At 47.6% G+C, this 12,704-nt stretch overlaps 1 protein-coding gene across 7 annotated transcripts in view; it reads left to right on the plus strand.

The window, feature by feature from the left end:
* The first annotated feature begins 1,814 nt into the window (after positions 1–1,814).
* trim36 (tripartite motif containing 36) overlaps positions 1,815–12,704 on the plus strand; it is a 172,050-nt gene continuing 161,160 nt past the window's right edge. For all 7 annotated transcript variants that reach the window (XM_070883630.1, XM_070883640.1, XM_070883652.1 and 4 more), the window contains exons 1-2: positions 1,815–2,192; positions 3,564–3,813. In XM_070883630.1, coding sequence (XP_070739731.1) covers positions 2,124–2,192; positions 3,564–3,813 — 319 coding nt within the window. In that variant the 5' untranslated portion in view covers positions 1,815–2,123. The remainder of the gene's footprint in view (positions 2,193–3,563; positions 3,814–12,704) is intronic.

The raw sequence follows: 12,704 nt of genomic DNA on the forward strand, positions 1-12,704 counted from the left end.
CTGTCGAACTCCCACTCTGGGTTCGACTACATGTTGGGGCATGCCTGACTGCCCTTGTCTGCCTGGAGAACTGTGTGCTGCTTTAACAATGTTGAATCTCTGTCCCAACCATTCCTTAACACAGTACCGCTCGTCTGTTCTGCTAGTGGCCATGCTCACGTGGTTTAAATCCCAGTTTCTTGTCGCCATTGATACGTCCTTACTACACAGTATAAATGCACACGAGGCCCATGCTTGAGAGAAGGTCAGTCTGTGACCTGTCCTTTATTCCTTAGCACTCAAGTGATGAAGGTGGGTGGAGCTTCCCCTTTTATACCTGAAGGTCCAGGTTAGGAGTGTCTCCCACCTCGTGGTCAGTGTTCTCACGGTGTACAACTTAGATCAGTTTATACATGGGTTACAATGCTGGTTGAATACATGACACCCTTGTTTGGTTTACAACGAATACAATGTACAGCTCCTCAGTGAATTACCAATGGACTGATGTGTGCGTGGGAAGTAGAGATAAATTATCATTCAGAAAACACAAGGTTTAGATCAGGGGTTAAATGTCTTATTGTAGTTTAGATGATGGTGTCCTCTATGCATATTAATTGATCCGTCTGGAACACTTACAGAAGCGAGGCTGCAGGAGCGGCACTAACTCTCTGAATATGTTGAAATATGAACGATGTATGAATGTTGGACACATCATGAATAGAGATCTACAATCGAGCCCGGGCAGCTCTGCGGGCCTTGACTAGGACAGAAATAAATGGCGAGTTTGGATTTGCATAAACAAAGTGTGTGTTTCCTCAATGTATTTGCAAGGCAAGTCATGACAATAACAGTCACTGCTTTGTCACCATCTGTCCAGCAGTCTTCGGGAAGAGCTCACCTGAGCTCAGCATTTCGGTTGTTTGTTTTGGGAGGCTGTATCCGGGTTTTCACCTGTTGAATTGGAGCCAATAGCGTCTCGAAGCGTGGATTATACCCGGGCCGAGTGAGCCCTTTAAACGTGAACAGGTCATTGCTCTCCCCCAGTAATGGCAAATGATTGAGAAACCGCTGGAAGCGGCGAGGGAGATTGTAGGCGCTTTCTGAATGGACGAGCTAATGGTCTCCTTTCTCTGTGTATTTTGTGACTTTGCCATCCTCAGTCCCCATGTATCGGGACCGAGCTGTGATGAGGGAGGGTGTGGCGGTGAGATGTGCAGAGCCAACGAGAAACAGGCAGCAGAGACGGCTGGAAATGAGTGATCAATGTTTGCCACTGCAGCACAGTCTGAGCTCATACACGAGACAACCAGCTAATGGCTAAACGAAAGCACTGCCCCGATCCCCACCTCTTACAAAACCACCCGTTGCCTCTTGTGTAATTCAGGCTGTAAGTAACCTCGAGTGTAGATAGAATCGCCACATGTCAATGTCTTCGTTTTGGTCCCTATTCAGTCTCTGACCTTGAGCACCATCATATGTGTGAAGCTCTAACGCGGACAAACTGCATGCAGCGTTTATATTTAAACCTCTGGTACAATTCGCGAGCTCTCCGATGGAAAGCCGAGCTCGATAACATTTAAACACTTCTTATTTTAATATTCTATAAATCAACCGAGAGTAACCCGTCCCCGGGTACTGGGTGGGTCCTGAAACCAGTACATGGAATTAGAATTGTCCTGGAAGTGTATTGTAAAGACTTTCTGTCCTTTCGAAAACAGCTAGAGAGCGGGATGTTGGTGTAACAGGAGCAGGGTGTGTTCCCGCTGAGGGACGGTAACTGGTGACCTGGGTGACGGCGGCTGTAAACCCATTAGTGTAATGCCCCCATCTGTTTGCAGAAGTGTTTGCGAGTGGTGAGCAGCGTATGTTGGCATAGTCGAGTCTGATGGCTGTGGGTCGGTAATAGCTCCACTCCACGCCCCGGGCTGGACGCTGTGGGCGGGGTTTGGGATCCAGGAAAGTGACTGGAACGGTGGAGTCCAGGCCGAGCCGAGCATTTCAGTGCGGGGCCACTGGCTGATCGGATCGGACCTCTCCAGCTGCCTGGCTGGGCAGGATCTGTAAAGTAATTCTCGGGACAGGGGGCGAAAGCGCCGCCACACACACTCTCCGACTGGCTTTTATCCAGGAAACCGCCTTTAACCATGAGCATGTCCGATTCGGATGATATAAGTGAGTTTGGATTCATCGTTGACAGGATCTCCAATGGTGAGGTAGGCGATCCTCCGGGCTGTGTGTGTATGTACAAGGGCAGGCCATCTCCAGCCTGGGTGCACGGGACGGGTCCCTTCATCCAAATCCAACGCTTGCTGGTAACCGGGCGCTTGTAATGACCACATTCTGGGATCAGTCAATGAAGCTGCAGGTCCAGGTCCATCCTTATCCCCTTCTGTCTCCTTGGAGATGCAGGGCAGGCGCTGGGAGCCGGTCGGGCACAGTCCGCAGGGAGACTGCCAGAGAGTACAGCACTCGGTACCCTACACATCCCCTCTCACTCTGTCTGACTGTGGCTACCAGCACCGAGGCGGCTGGCATTGACCTGGGTTTGCTTAATCCTGCAAGGCGGTCTCGGCGAGCAGTCCTCGGGGTCTGTAAGGGGCCCTGGACCCTGCTCTCTGGCCGAGTGTGAAGCTAGCAATGTTGCTCACTGTATCAATGGGTCTTTTAATATCCGCTTCAGTTGGACGGAATCCGAGCACTGCACTGTGTGGGGGGCAGGTTCACACACTCTGCAACTGATGGCTGTGGGATCACCATTCTTGCTCCATCTGATTCACGGGGTCCTCACTCAGCCGCTCGTTCCGCCGTCTGTGCACAGCTTGTTCTGTAACAGGTGCTCAGTCATACAGGGCGGATCCAGAAGGGGTTTGCGTTAAAACTTAGCTTTCCTCGCGGTTTCCATGGCGACCCTTCCTCCAGCCCAGCTTTATTTCTGCCAAGTTTGCTTCATGCTAGGACCCAAGGTCCCTCCCAGTTCAATCCCCGCCGCTGTGCCAGTCTGCAGATGGCCTGTTGCTGAACTTTCTCGCTCGTCCACTTTTACATGTCTCATCACCGGCGTGAATGTCGATATGAGACAAGGAGCAAAATCTGGACCATGTCGGTTAACAAGCACAAACGTGTAAGTAGTGAAGCTGGTGGACGGACTTCTTGCAGAGGTCTGAGGCGGGACTGAGACACACTGACAGCCTATTTGACTCTCGGTTGAACAAACTCGCCCACATAGCGTGACTTGTTCCCCATCGTCCAGCGATGCAGATCAGCATTCCTCCGTCAGCCACACTCTCGCTACTGTTTGCCCCTCTTCAGCTTATCATTATGAGATACATTTTGTAACCTTTCCTTCTTGGTGTAATGTTCAGCACAGACTCGATAACTCAATATCTTGCATGTTATTGTCTGTGTGGATCACTTGCTATTTTAAAACAATTCTATATATTAAACTAGTGATGCGAGTGTTAACTAAACTTCAAACACCTGTCTGCTGTCTGGGAGTTTGCAGAAGCTGTTATTATGCGAGTGCCGGGTGGTGCGTGTTTAGTTGCAGCGCTGGGTGTGGATGAGCGTCTCTCTCCTTTTTGCAGGTTCCCATTAAAAACATCGAGCGGGAGCTGATCTGCCCGTCGTGTAAGGAGCTCTTCACTCACCCCCTGATCCTGCCCTGCCAGCACAGTGTCTGTCACAAATGCGCCAAAGAGCTGCTGCTGTCCCGGGAGGAGGCGAACGCCGAGCCGGACTCGGAGTTCTCCAACCCGGCCACTCCCATCAGCAGCCCCAGGGTCCGCCGCCTCTCCTCGGCCAGTGTCGAGAGGCTCGACAGGCTCACCAGGACAGGTAGGTGTCACCCCCCGCCGGTACTGACACCAACAGCTTCTACCAGCTGAAAAGGAAAGTTTGCATTGATTTCTGTATTGTTGCCAGTGGGGTTTGCTGGGCAGGGATGTAAAAATTACAGTACGAGTCCCAATCTCAGTCCAACACTTCAGGATGGATATATTGGCCTTGGATGGGCTCCAGAAATTATAGGGGCTAAGTTATGAGGACCAGTTGCATAGACTAGGCTTGTATTCCCTTGTATTTCCATTTAAGCACTGGCCACACTTGATCAGCTCCGCTGGGCAGGCCACATAGTTCACATGCCAGACACGAGACTCCCAAAGCAAGCGCTGTACTCAGAACTCCTTCACGGCAAACAAGCCAAAGGTGGGCAGCGGAAACCTTACACGGACACCCTCAAAGCCTCCCTGATAAAGTGCAACATCCCCACTGACACCTGGGAGTTCCTGGCCAAAGGCCGCCCTAAGTGAAGGAAGTGCATCCGGGAGAGCGCTGAGCACCTCGAGTATCATCACCGAGAGCATGCAGAAATCAAGCACAGGCAGCGGAAAGAGCGTGCGGCAAATATGTCCCACCCTCCCCTTACCCTCAACGACTATCTGTCCCACCTGTGACAGAGACTATGGTTCTCGTATTGGGCTGTTCAGCCACCAAAGAACTCATGTTAAGAGTGGAAGGAAGTCTTCCTCGATTCCGAGGGACTGCCGATGATGATGATGATTCCCTTGTGTATAGAAGATTGAGGGGTGATCTAACTGAGGTGTTTAAGATGATTAAAGCATTTGATAGGGTAGATAGAGAGGGATTATTTCCTCTGGTGGGGGAGTACAGAACAAGGAAGCATTACCTTAAAATTAGAGTTAGGCCGTTCAGGGATGATGTCAGAAAGCACTTCTTCACACAAAGTGTAATGGAAATCTGGAACTCTTTCCCCGCCCTCCACCCCACCCCCCGCCCCCCCAAAAAAAATTGTTGGGCTCAGTTAGCTAAAAAATTCCAAAACTGAGATTGATAGAATTTTGATAGGCGAGGGAAATTAAGGGATATGGAACCAAGTTGTGCAAATGGAATTAAGATACTGATGAGCCATAATCTAATTGAATTGTGGAGCGGGCTCCTTGTCTGATAGGAATGCAGCAACAAGCTGTTCCTAGAATGCGGCAGTATGAGACCCCATGGAGGAGACCCCATGGAGGAGGTGGTCTTTACTGCTGGGCTACACACCGTGGCGGAGTCTATCTCCAGAGAGATGGCAAGCCCCAGGTCTAATCAGCACTCTATAGTCGGTTGTACCTCGTAGGAACTTTACAAACCTAATCATAGTCAGTTTTTTTTTAACATGATTTGAGAAAACAGACCAGCCCAGCAGTCACGAGCTCTCAAAATATATATTTTTAAATGACCACCTAGGAGTGGAGCTGTGAAAATATCTGCGAACACAGCAGTGAACTCTGCCTAGGCCTCGAAGCCTGGTTTTCAGCCTGCAGCACAACTCCGGTGTTGTTAGATGCTAATAACACTCTGAAGCTATCGATTTCAGACCAGTAGCACTGTTTAATCAATACTGCTTGTGTGGGCTACTTCAGTGGTCTTAATTTTAGCAGGTATCTGCTGTGTTAATACATGAGTCAGCATTTTAAAGTTTGACTGTTCTAACTATCCAGTTTGATTTAAAAATTTGGTTTGCTAAAATATTAATGCAGTTATGAGACATAACATTACATTTTAATAGGCCATGGGATAGAGTGTGCCCTGGCACACAACCTTGCATGATGTGAGTGCATATCGAGAATTTGGTTGAGCGGATCAATACATCCCATGTGATTTTTTTTTTTGTCCATTAAAGCAGGTCCCTGAGGCGGCCTTACACCATTTGTCTCGGCACCCACTGCAGTATAACTGTAGCCCAGTTCATTTAGCAATATGAGAACATTTTAAGCATCATTTTTTAATGTTAGCAGATAATGATGGTCTTGTCAGCTGTCTTTTGAAATTAACGTTTAACAGGGCTGGACAGGAAGCTCTGTATTTATGTGCATGTGTAGAGTTCTGTAGAGTCTGGGCAGATAACAAGACAGGACTTGGTGCTCCCAACTTGCATTTCTCTATGTAGATACTGGTCTCAGAGTTCTATAACACCCAACTAGTAGTGGTTCTGGTACAAGACTAGTAATCCAGAAACCTGATCAAATTAATAATCCAGAGAACGCGAGTTAAAATCCCACCATGGCAGTTTGAGAATTTTGAATTCAACTTAAAAAATCTGGAAATAAAATGGTGGTGTCAGTAAAAGTGACCATGAAGCTGTTGGATTGTTATAAAAACCCACCTGGTTCACGTTTAGATATTTGACAGTTGAATTTTCAGAGCAGTTTGCTGCAAGAACTGATCCTGCCTGAAACCATCCTAAAGAAATGATATCATTTCTTCAAAGTCGTTCACGATAGGCGTGAGATCTGTAAGGCAACAATCCAAACAAATGAGACATGAAGGGAATGCATCACTCATCTAATCTTACCATTACATCACAATATACATTATATTATTACATTATATACTCTTGCATTATAAATGAGAGGTTTTCTTCAGTAAGATGTTAATGGAGCCTTTCTATCTTTTGCAAAAGAGCAATGCTTTTTGCTTGTGGTCAAAACAGACTCAAATGATTTATATATAGAAAGGAGGTTAACCCATTAACCAGCACAAACTGAGATTTGGAACCAAGCAAAATGCAGTTAAGAAGGCATGTAGCAATGATTTTATATAGACACCTATCCTTTATGTTTTGGTTTAAAGTTTGATAAACTTTCACATATGTGAAAATGTTAAGAGTATTAGTATTTATAGAAGATTGACTTTTTAAACTTTGGGTGGTATGGATTTCAAATAAAAGTCTAGTTAAAGAAATTCTCCAGGCAAAACTCACAAAAATTATATTGTGATACTTATCTGATGGCCTACCATTATACCTGTATATGGATAAAATTATGTATCCTGTATTTTCCTTTGTAATCTACCAATGATCATCCCATCTCTCAGAATGATGACGGTCTTTATACCCCATTTATATTGCAATATTGCCTCTGGTGGCAGTGTATCCTTCAGAATCAGTAAAATAAACAACACAACATAAAAGTTTCTGAAGGCAGAGAACATGACTTCTTGTGAGCTGTATTTGTTTCCTCCTCGCAGAAGCAGAACTCCGACAGTGCCAAAGGTAAATAGTCACTGGCAATGCCTCTTGCTGCCAGGGTCACCATGTTTATTTTTGACATGGAGTGGGTTGAGTTTTCGAGGCACCAATGCATATTTTGATATCACTGGTCTTTTACTGGAATATCCACAACCACAATGGTAAAGTTGCAAATGCTGTTCTAATGACATTTTATATTAGAAAGCTGCTCAGCTTGGTGCTGAAACTAAGACAGTGGGGATTTAGTGTTCATTACTCCATATTATCTGGCACCTTTATAGTGTCATATTGTTATGAAAATCAGAAGTGGAATACATTTATTAGCGACAATCTAATTTTTGGTGGTGTTGGTTAAGGGAGGAATATTGGCCAATCACTGAGAAATCTCCCTATTAGTTTTTTTTCATGCGTTCCTGGGATGTGGGCGTTACTGGCAAGGCCAGCATTTATTGCTCTTGAGAAGGTGGTGGTGAGCTGCCACCTTGAATCACTGCAGTCCTTGTGGGGAAGGTACTCCCACAGTGCTGATAGGGAGGGAGTTCCAGAATTTTGACCCAGAGACGATGAAGCAATGGTGAAATATTTCCAAGTCAGGATGGTGTGTAACTTGGAGTGGAACTTGAAGGTGGTGTTCCCATATGCCTGCTGCCCTTGTCCTTCTAGTTGGTAGAGGTCACGGGTTTGGAAGGTGCTGCTGAAGAAGCCTTGGCGAGTTGCTGCAATGTATCTTGTAGATGCTACACACTGCAGCCAAGTTGCATCAGTGGTGGAGGGAGTGAATGTTGAAGGTGATGGATGGGGTGCCAATCAAGCGGACTGCTTTGTCCTGGATGGTGTCGAGTTTCTTGAGTGTTGTTGGAGCTGCACTCATCCAGGCAAGTGGAGAGTAGTCCATCACATTCCTGACTTGTGCCTTGTAGATGGTGGAAAGGCTTTGGGGAGTTAGGAGGTGAGACACTCGCCACAGAATACCCAGTCTCTGACCCACTTTTACCACAGTATATATGTGGCTGGTCCAGTTAAGTTTCTGGTCAATGATGACCCTCAGGATATTGGTGGTGGGGGATTTGGCGATGGTAATGCCATTGACTGTCAAGGGGAGATGGTTGGATTCTCTCTTGTTGGAGATAGTCATTGCCTGGCACTTGTGTGGCGCAAATGTTACTTGCCACTTATCAGCCCAAGCCTAAATGTCGTCCAGGTCTTGCTGCATATGGGCATAGAATGCTTCATTACCTGAGGAGTTGCGAATGGAACTGAACACTGTGCGGTCATCAGCAAATATCCTCACTTCTGACGTTATGATGGAGGGAAGGTCATTGATGAAGCAGCTGAAGATGGTTGGGCCTAGGATACTGCCCTGAGGAACTCCTGCAGCGATGTACTGGGGCTGAGATGATTGACCTCCAACAACCACAACCATCTTCCTTTGTGCTAGGTATGACTCCAGCCAGTTTTCCCCCGATTACAATTTTACTAGGGCTCTGTTATGTCTTGAATGTCAGACTAGACACTGCAAGCTCAAAGTAAGGTGTGACCGTAGTCCTTTATTACAGATCTCAAGAGTGCCTCTCCAGCCTGTGAGACCTACTTATATACAGGTGCTCCCAAGGGATTGTGGGATCCCTTGGGACTCCAGGGGATAAGCCCTTTGGTGGTCAGACATGGTATTTACAGGTTTGCATACATAACAACACACTCTTTCCCCGCATCCCCCCATCTCCGCCAAAGTCAATAGTGTAACTATTTACAATGTGAGTCGATTTGGGGCCTTCCTTTTCCTGGTTGATCGTCTCGGTGCAAATGCTAGTTTTGGTGAGTCGTTTGTTGGGCCCTCGCTGGGCTGCTGCGCTGCTGGGGGTGGAGAGTCCTGCTGGGCTGCTGCGGGTGATGGGTTCTGCTTTGTGGTCAACTGCTGGGTCGGTTGCCACTTGTGTGTGTATTGGAGGGTCGAAAAAGGTGGAGTCTATTGTGGGTTGTTCTGGATAGCCGTAAATCTGAGTTTGGTTTTGTCCAAGTGTTTCCTGCAGGTGAGTCCATTTGAGAGTTTGACTACAAACACCCTACTCCCCTCTTTGGCCAAAACAGTGCCAGAAAGCCAATTGGAACCTTGTCCATAGTTCAACACAAATGCAGGATCATTTATCTCAATTTCGTGTGACACATTTGCGCAATCATGATATGTATTTTGTTGAAGCCACCTGCTCTCTACCTGTTCATGTAGATCAGGGTGGACTAACAAGAGCCTTGTCTTAAGTGCCCTTTTCATGAGCAGTTCAGCGGGAGGGACCCCAGTGAGCGAGTGGGGTCTTGTGCGGTAACTGAGCAGGACTCGGGATAAGCGAGTCTGCAGTGAGCGTTCAGTTACCCTTTTCAAGCTCTGCTTGATTGTTTGAACTGCTCGTTCTGCCTGACCGTTGGACGCTGGTTTAAACGGGGCAGATGTGACATGTTTGATACCATTGCGGGTCATGAACTCCTCGAACTCGGCACTGGTAAAGCAAGGCCCATTGTCACTTACAAGGACATCAGGCAGGCCGTGAGTGGCAAGCATGGCCTGTAGGCATTCAATGGTGGCAGCGGACGTGCTTGTTGACATTATTTGGAATACGCATCCACAACCACGAAGAACATTTTTCCCAAGAATGGGCCTGCATAGTCGACATGGACCCTGAACCACGGTTTGGAGGGCCAGGAGCATAAACTTAGTGGCACCTTCCTGGGTGCATTGCTTAACTGTGAACATGTATTACATTTGTGCACGCAGGACTCTAAGTCTGCATCGATACCAGGCCACTAAACGTGGGATCTGGCTATTGCTTTCATCATTACAATGTCTGGGTGGGTGCTGTGGAATGCTAATGAAAGTGTCCCTGCCCTTTTTTGGCACCACTACCCGATTACCCCATAGGAGGCAGTCTGCCTGTAAACACATTTCATCTTTGCGCCGGTGGTACGGCTTTATTTCTTCCTGCATCTCTAACGGGACACTAGGCCAACTCTCATGGAGCACACAGCTTTTTACTCAGGTAAGCAAGGGTTCCTGGTTCATCCAAGTTCTAATCTGTCGGGTGGTAACAGGTGATTGCTCACTCACGAATGCTTCCGTTACCAGAACTAAATCTGCAGGCTGTGCCATCTCCAACCCTGTGGTGGGCAATGGCAGCCTACTGAGAGCATTGGCACAGTTTTCTGTGCCTGGCCTGTGGCAGATGGCGTAGTTGTATGTGGACAATGTGAGCGCCCATCTCTGGAAGCGGGCCGATGCATTCGTATTTATCCCCTTGCTTTCAGAAGAGAGGGATATAATTTGAGCCCGAACAGATATTGATGCATTTTCTTTATCCCGTCAACACATGCTAACGCTTCTTTTTCAATCCTACTATATGCCCTCTCGGCCTTAGATAGACTTCTGGATGCATAAGCAACCGGTTGCAATTTCCCAAATTCATTAGCTTGTTGCAATACACACCCGACCCCGTAGGATGATGCATCACATGCTGGTACCAAACGCTTACATGGATCGTATAACTCAAGCAATTTGTTTGAACATAACAGCTTCCTAGCTTTCTCAAAGGCATTTTCTTGGCTTTTACCCCATACCCATTCATCTCCGTTACGCAGTAAAGAGTGCAGGGGTTCTAAAAGTGTGCTAAGACCCGGTAAGAAGTTACCAAAGTAGTTCAGGAGTCCTAGAAACGACCGCAGCTCCATCACGTTCTGTGGTCTTGGTGCGTTTTTGATTGCCTCCGTCATTGAATCAGTGGGCCTGATGCCGTCCGCCGCGATTCTTCTCCCCAGGAACTCCACTTCAGGTGCCAGGAAAACGCACTTCAAGAGTTTTAGCCTGAGCCCCACACGATTAAGCCGACTATAAACCGCTCGACGGTGTCCTGACCTGTAACCAAGATGTCGTCCTGGAAGACCACCGTGCGTAGGACCGACTTCAGCAAGTTTTCCATGTTCCTCTGGAATATCGCCGTGGCCGATCGAATCCCGAACGGGCATCTGTTGTAAATGAAGAGACCTTTGTGCGTGTTGATGCAGGTGAGGCCTTTCAATAATTCCTCCAGCTCCTGCATCATGTAGGCCGAGGTCAAGTCCAGCTTCGTGAACATTTTCCCTCCTGCCAGCGTCGCAAATAGGTTGTCTGCCTTTGGTAGCGGGTATTGATCCTGCAGTGAGAAATGATTGATAGTTACTTTGTAATCAGCACAGATTCTGACGGTGCCGTCTCCCTTGAGGACTGGAACAATCAGATTGGCCCACTCATTGAATTTGATAGGCGAAATGATGCTCTCTCGTTGCAGCCTGTCCAGCTTGATCTCCACCCTCTCATCATGTAAGGTAGCGCTCTCGCCTTGTGATGGATGGGTTGCGCCCCCAGAATCAAATGGATCTGCACTTTTGTTCCTTGGAACTTCCTGATGCCTGGTTCGAACAGCGAGGGGAACATGTTTAGGACCTGGGCACATGAGGTGTTGTCGATGAACGAAATTGCTCGGACGTCGTCCCAGTTCCAGTGTATCTTTCCCAGACAGCTCCTGCCGAACAACATGGGGCCATCGCCTGGTACCGCCCAGAGTGGTAACTCATGCAACACTCCATCATAGGAGAACTTTACGGTCGCACTGCCGATTACGGGAATCAGTTCCTTTGTATACGTTCTCAGTTTAGTACGAATTGGAGTCAGGACTGGCCTTGAGGCCTTGCTGCACCACAACTTATCGAAAGTTTTTTTGCTCATTATGGACTGGCTTGTGCCCATGTCCAGCTCCATGGACACCGGGAGTCCATTTAATTCAACCTTCAGCATTATCGGGGGACACTTTGTGGTAAATGTGTGCACCCCATATACCTCTGCCTCCTCAGTCTGAGGCTCTGGTTAGTCATGATCCACCGTGGATCTGTCCTCCTCTGCAACATGGTGGTTTGCAGGATTAGCAGGGTTTGTAGCTCATCTGCACATACGTTGGAGATGTCCCATTGTTCCACAGCCCTTCAAACATATTCTTTGAAGCGGCATGAATGGAAACGATGATCACTCCTACAGCGCCAACAAGGTGTTAATGGCCTTGTATTCACCACCCTTGACGGTGGATTCTGAGTCACCTGCGGACGTGCAGCTACAGGCATGTAAGTTCTGCCCTGTACATTTTGATTCGAAAACAACGTTACTTTGTTCACAGTACTTGCAGCAGCACTAGTGTGCTGAGAAATTTGTTTGGTATTGTCACTGGCGGCAATAAACGCCTGGGCTATCGCTATGGCTTTACTCAAGGTTGGGGTCTCTACAGTCACAAGTTTGCGAAGTATTACTTCATGGCCAATGCCAAGTACAAAGAAGTCCCTGAGCATGTGCTCCAAGTGTCCTTCAAATTCACAATGTCCTGCAAAGCACCTTAGCTCGGCAACGTAGCTCATCATTTCCTGGCGCTCAGACCTCTTGTACATGTGGAACCGATACCTCGCCATCAGAACGCTTTCCTTCGGGTTTAGATGCTCCCAGACCAGTGTGCACAAATCATTGTACGACTTGTCTGTGGGTTTCGTTTGAGCGAGCAGATTTTTAATGAGGCCATAAGTTGGTGCCCCGCAAACTGTGAGGAGGATCGCCCTTCGTTTGGCAGCGTTCACTTTTCCTTCCAGCTCGTTGGCCACGAAGTATTGTCAAGTCGCTCCACGAAGGTTTCCC

Source organism: Pristiophorus japonicus, chromosome 1 (genome assembly GCF_044704955.1).
Source record: "Pristiophorus japonicus isolate sPriJap1 chromosome 1, sPriJap1.hap1, whole genome shotgun sequence".
NCBI classification, from domain to species: domain Eukaryota; kingdom Metazoa; phylum Chordata; class Chondrichthyes; family Pristiophoridae; genus Pristiophorus; species Pristiophorus japonicus.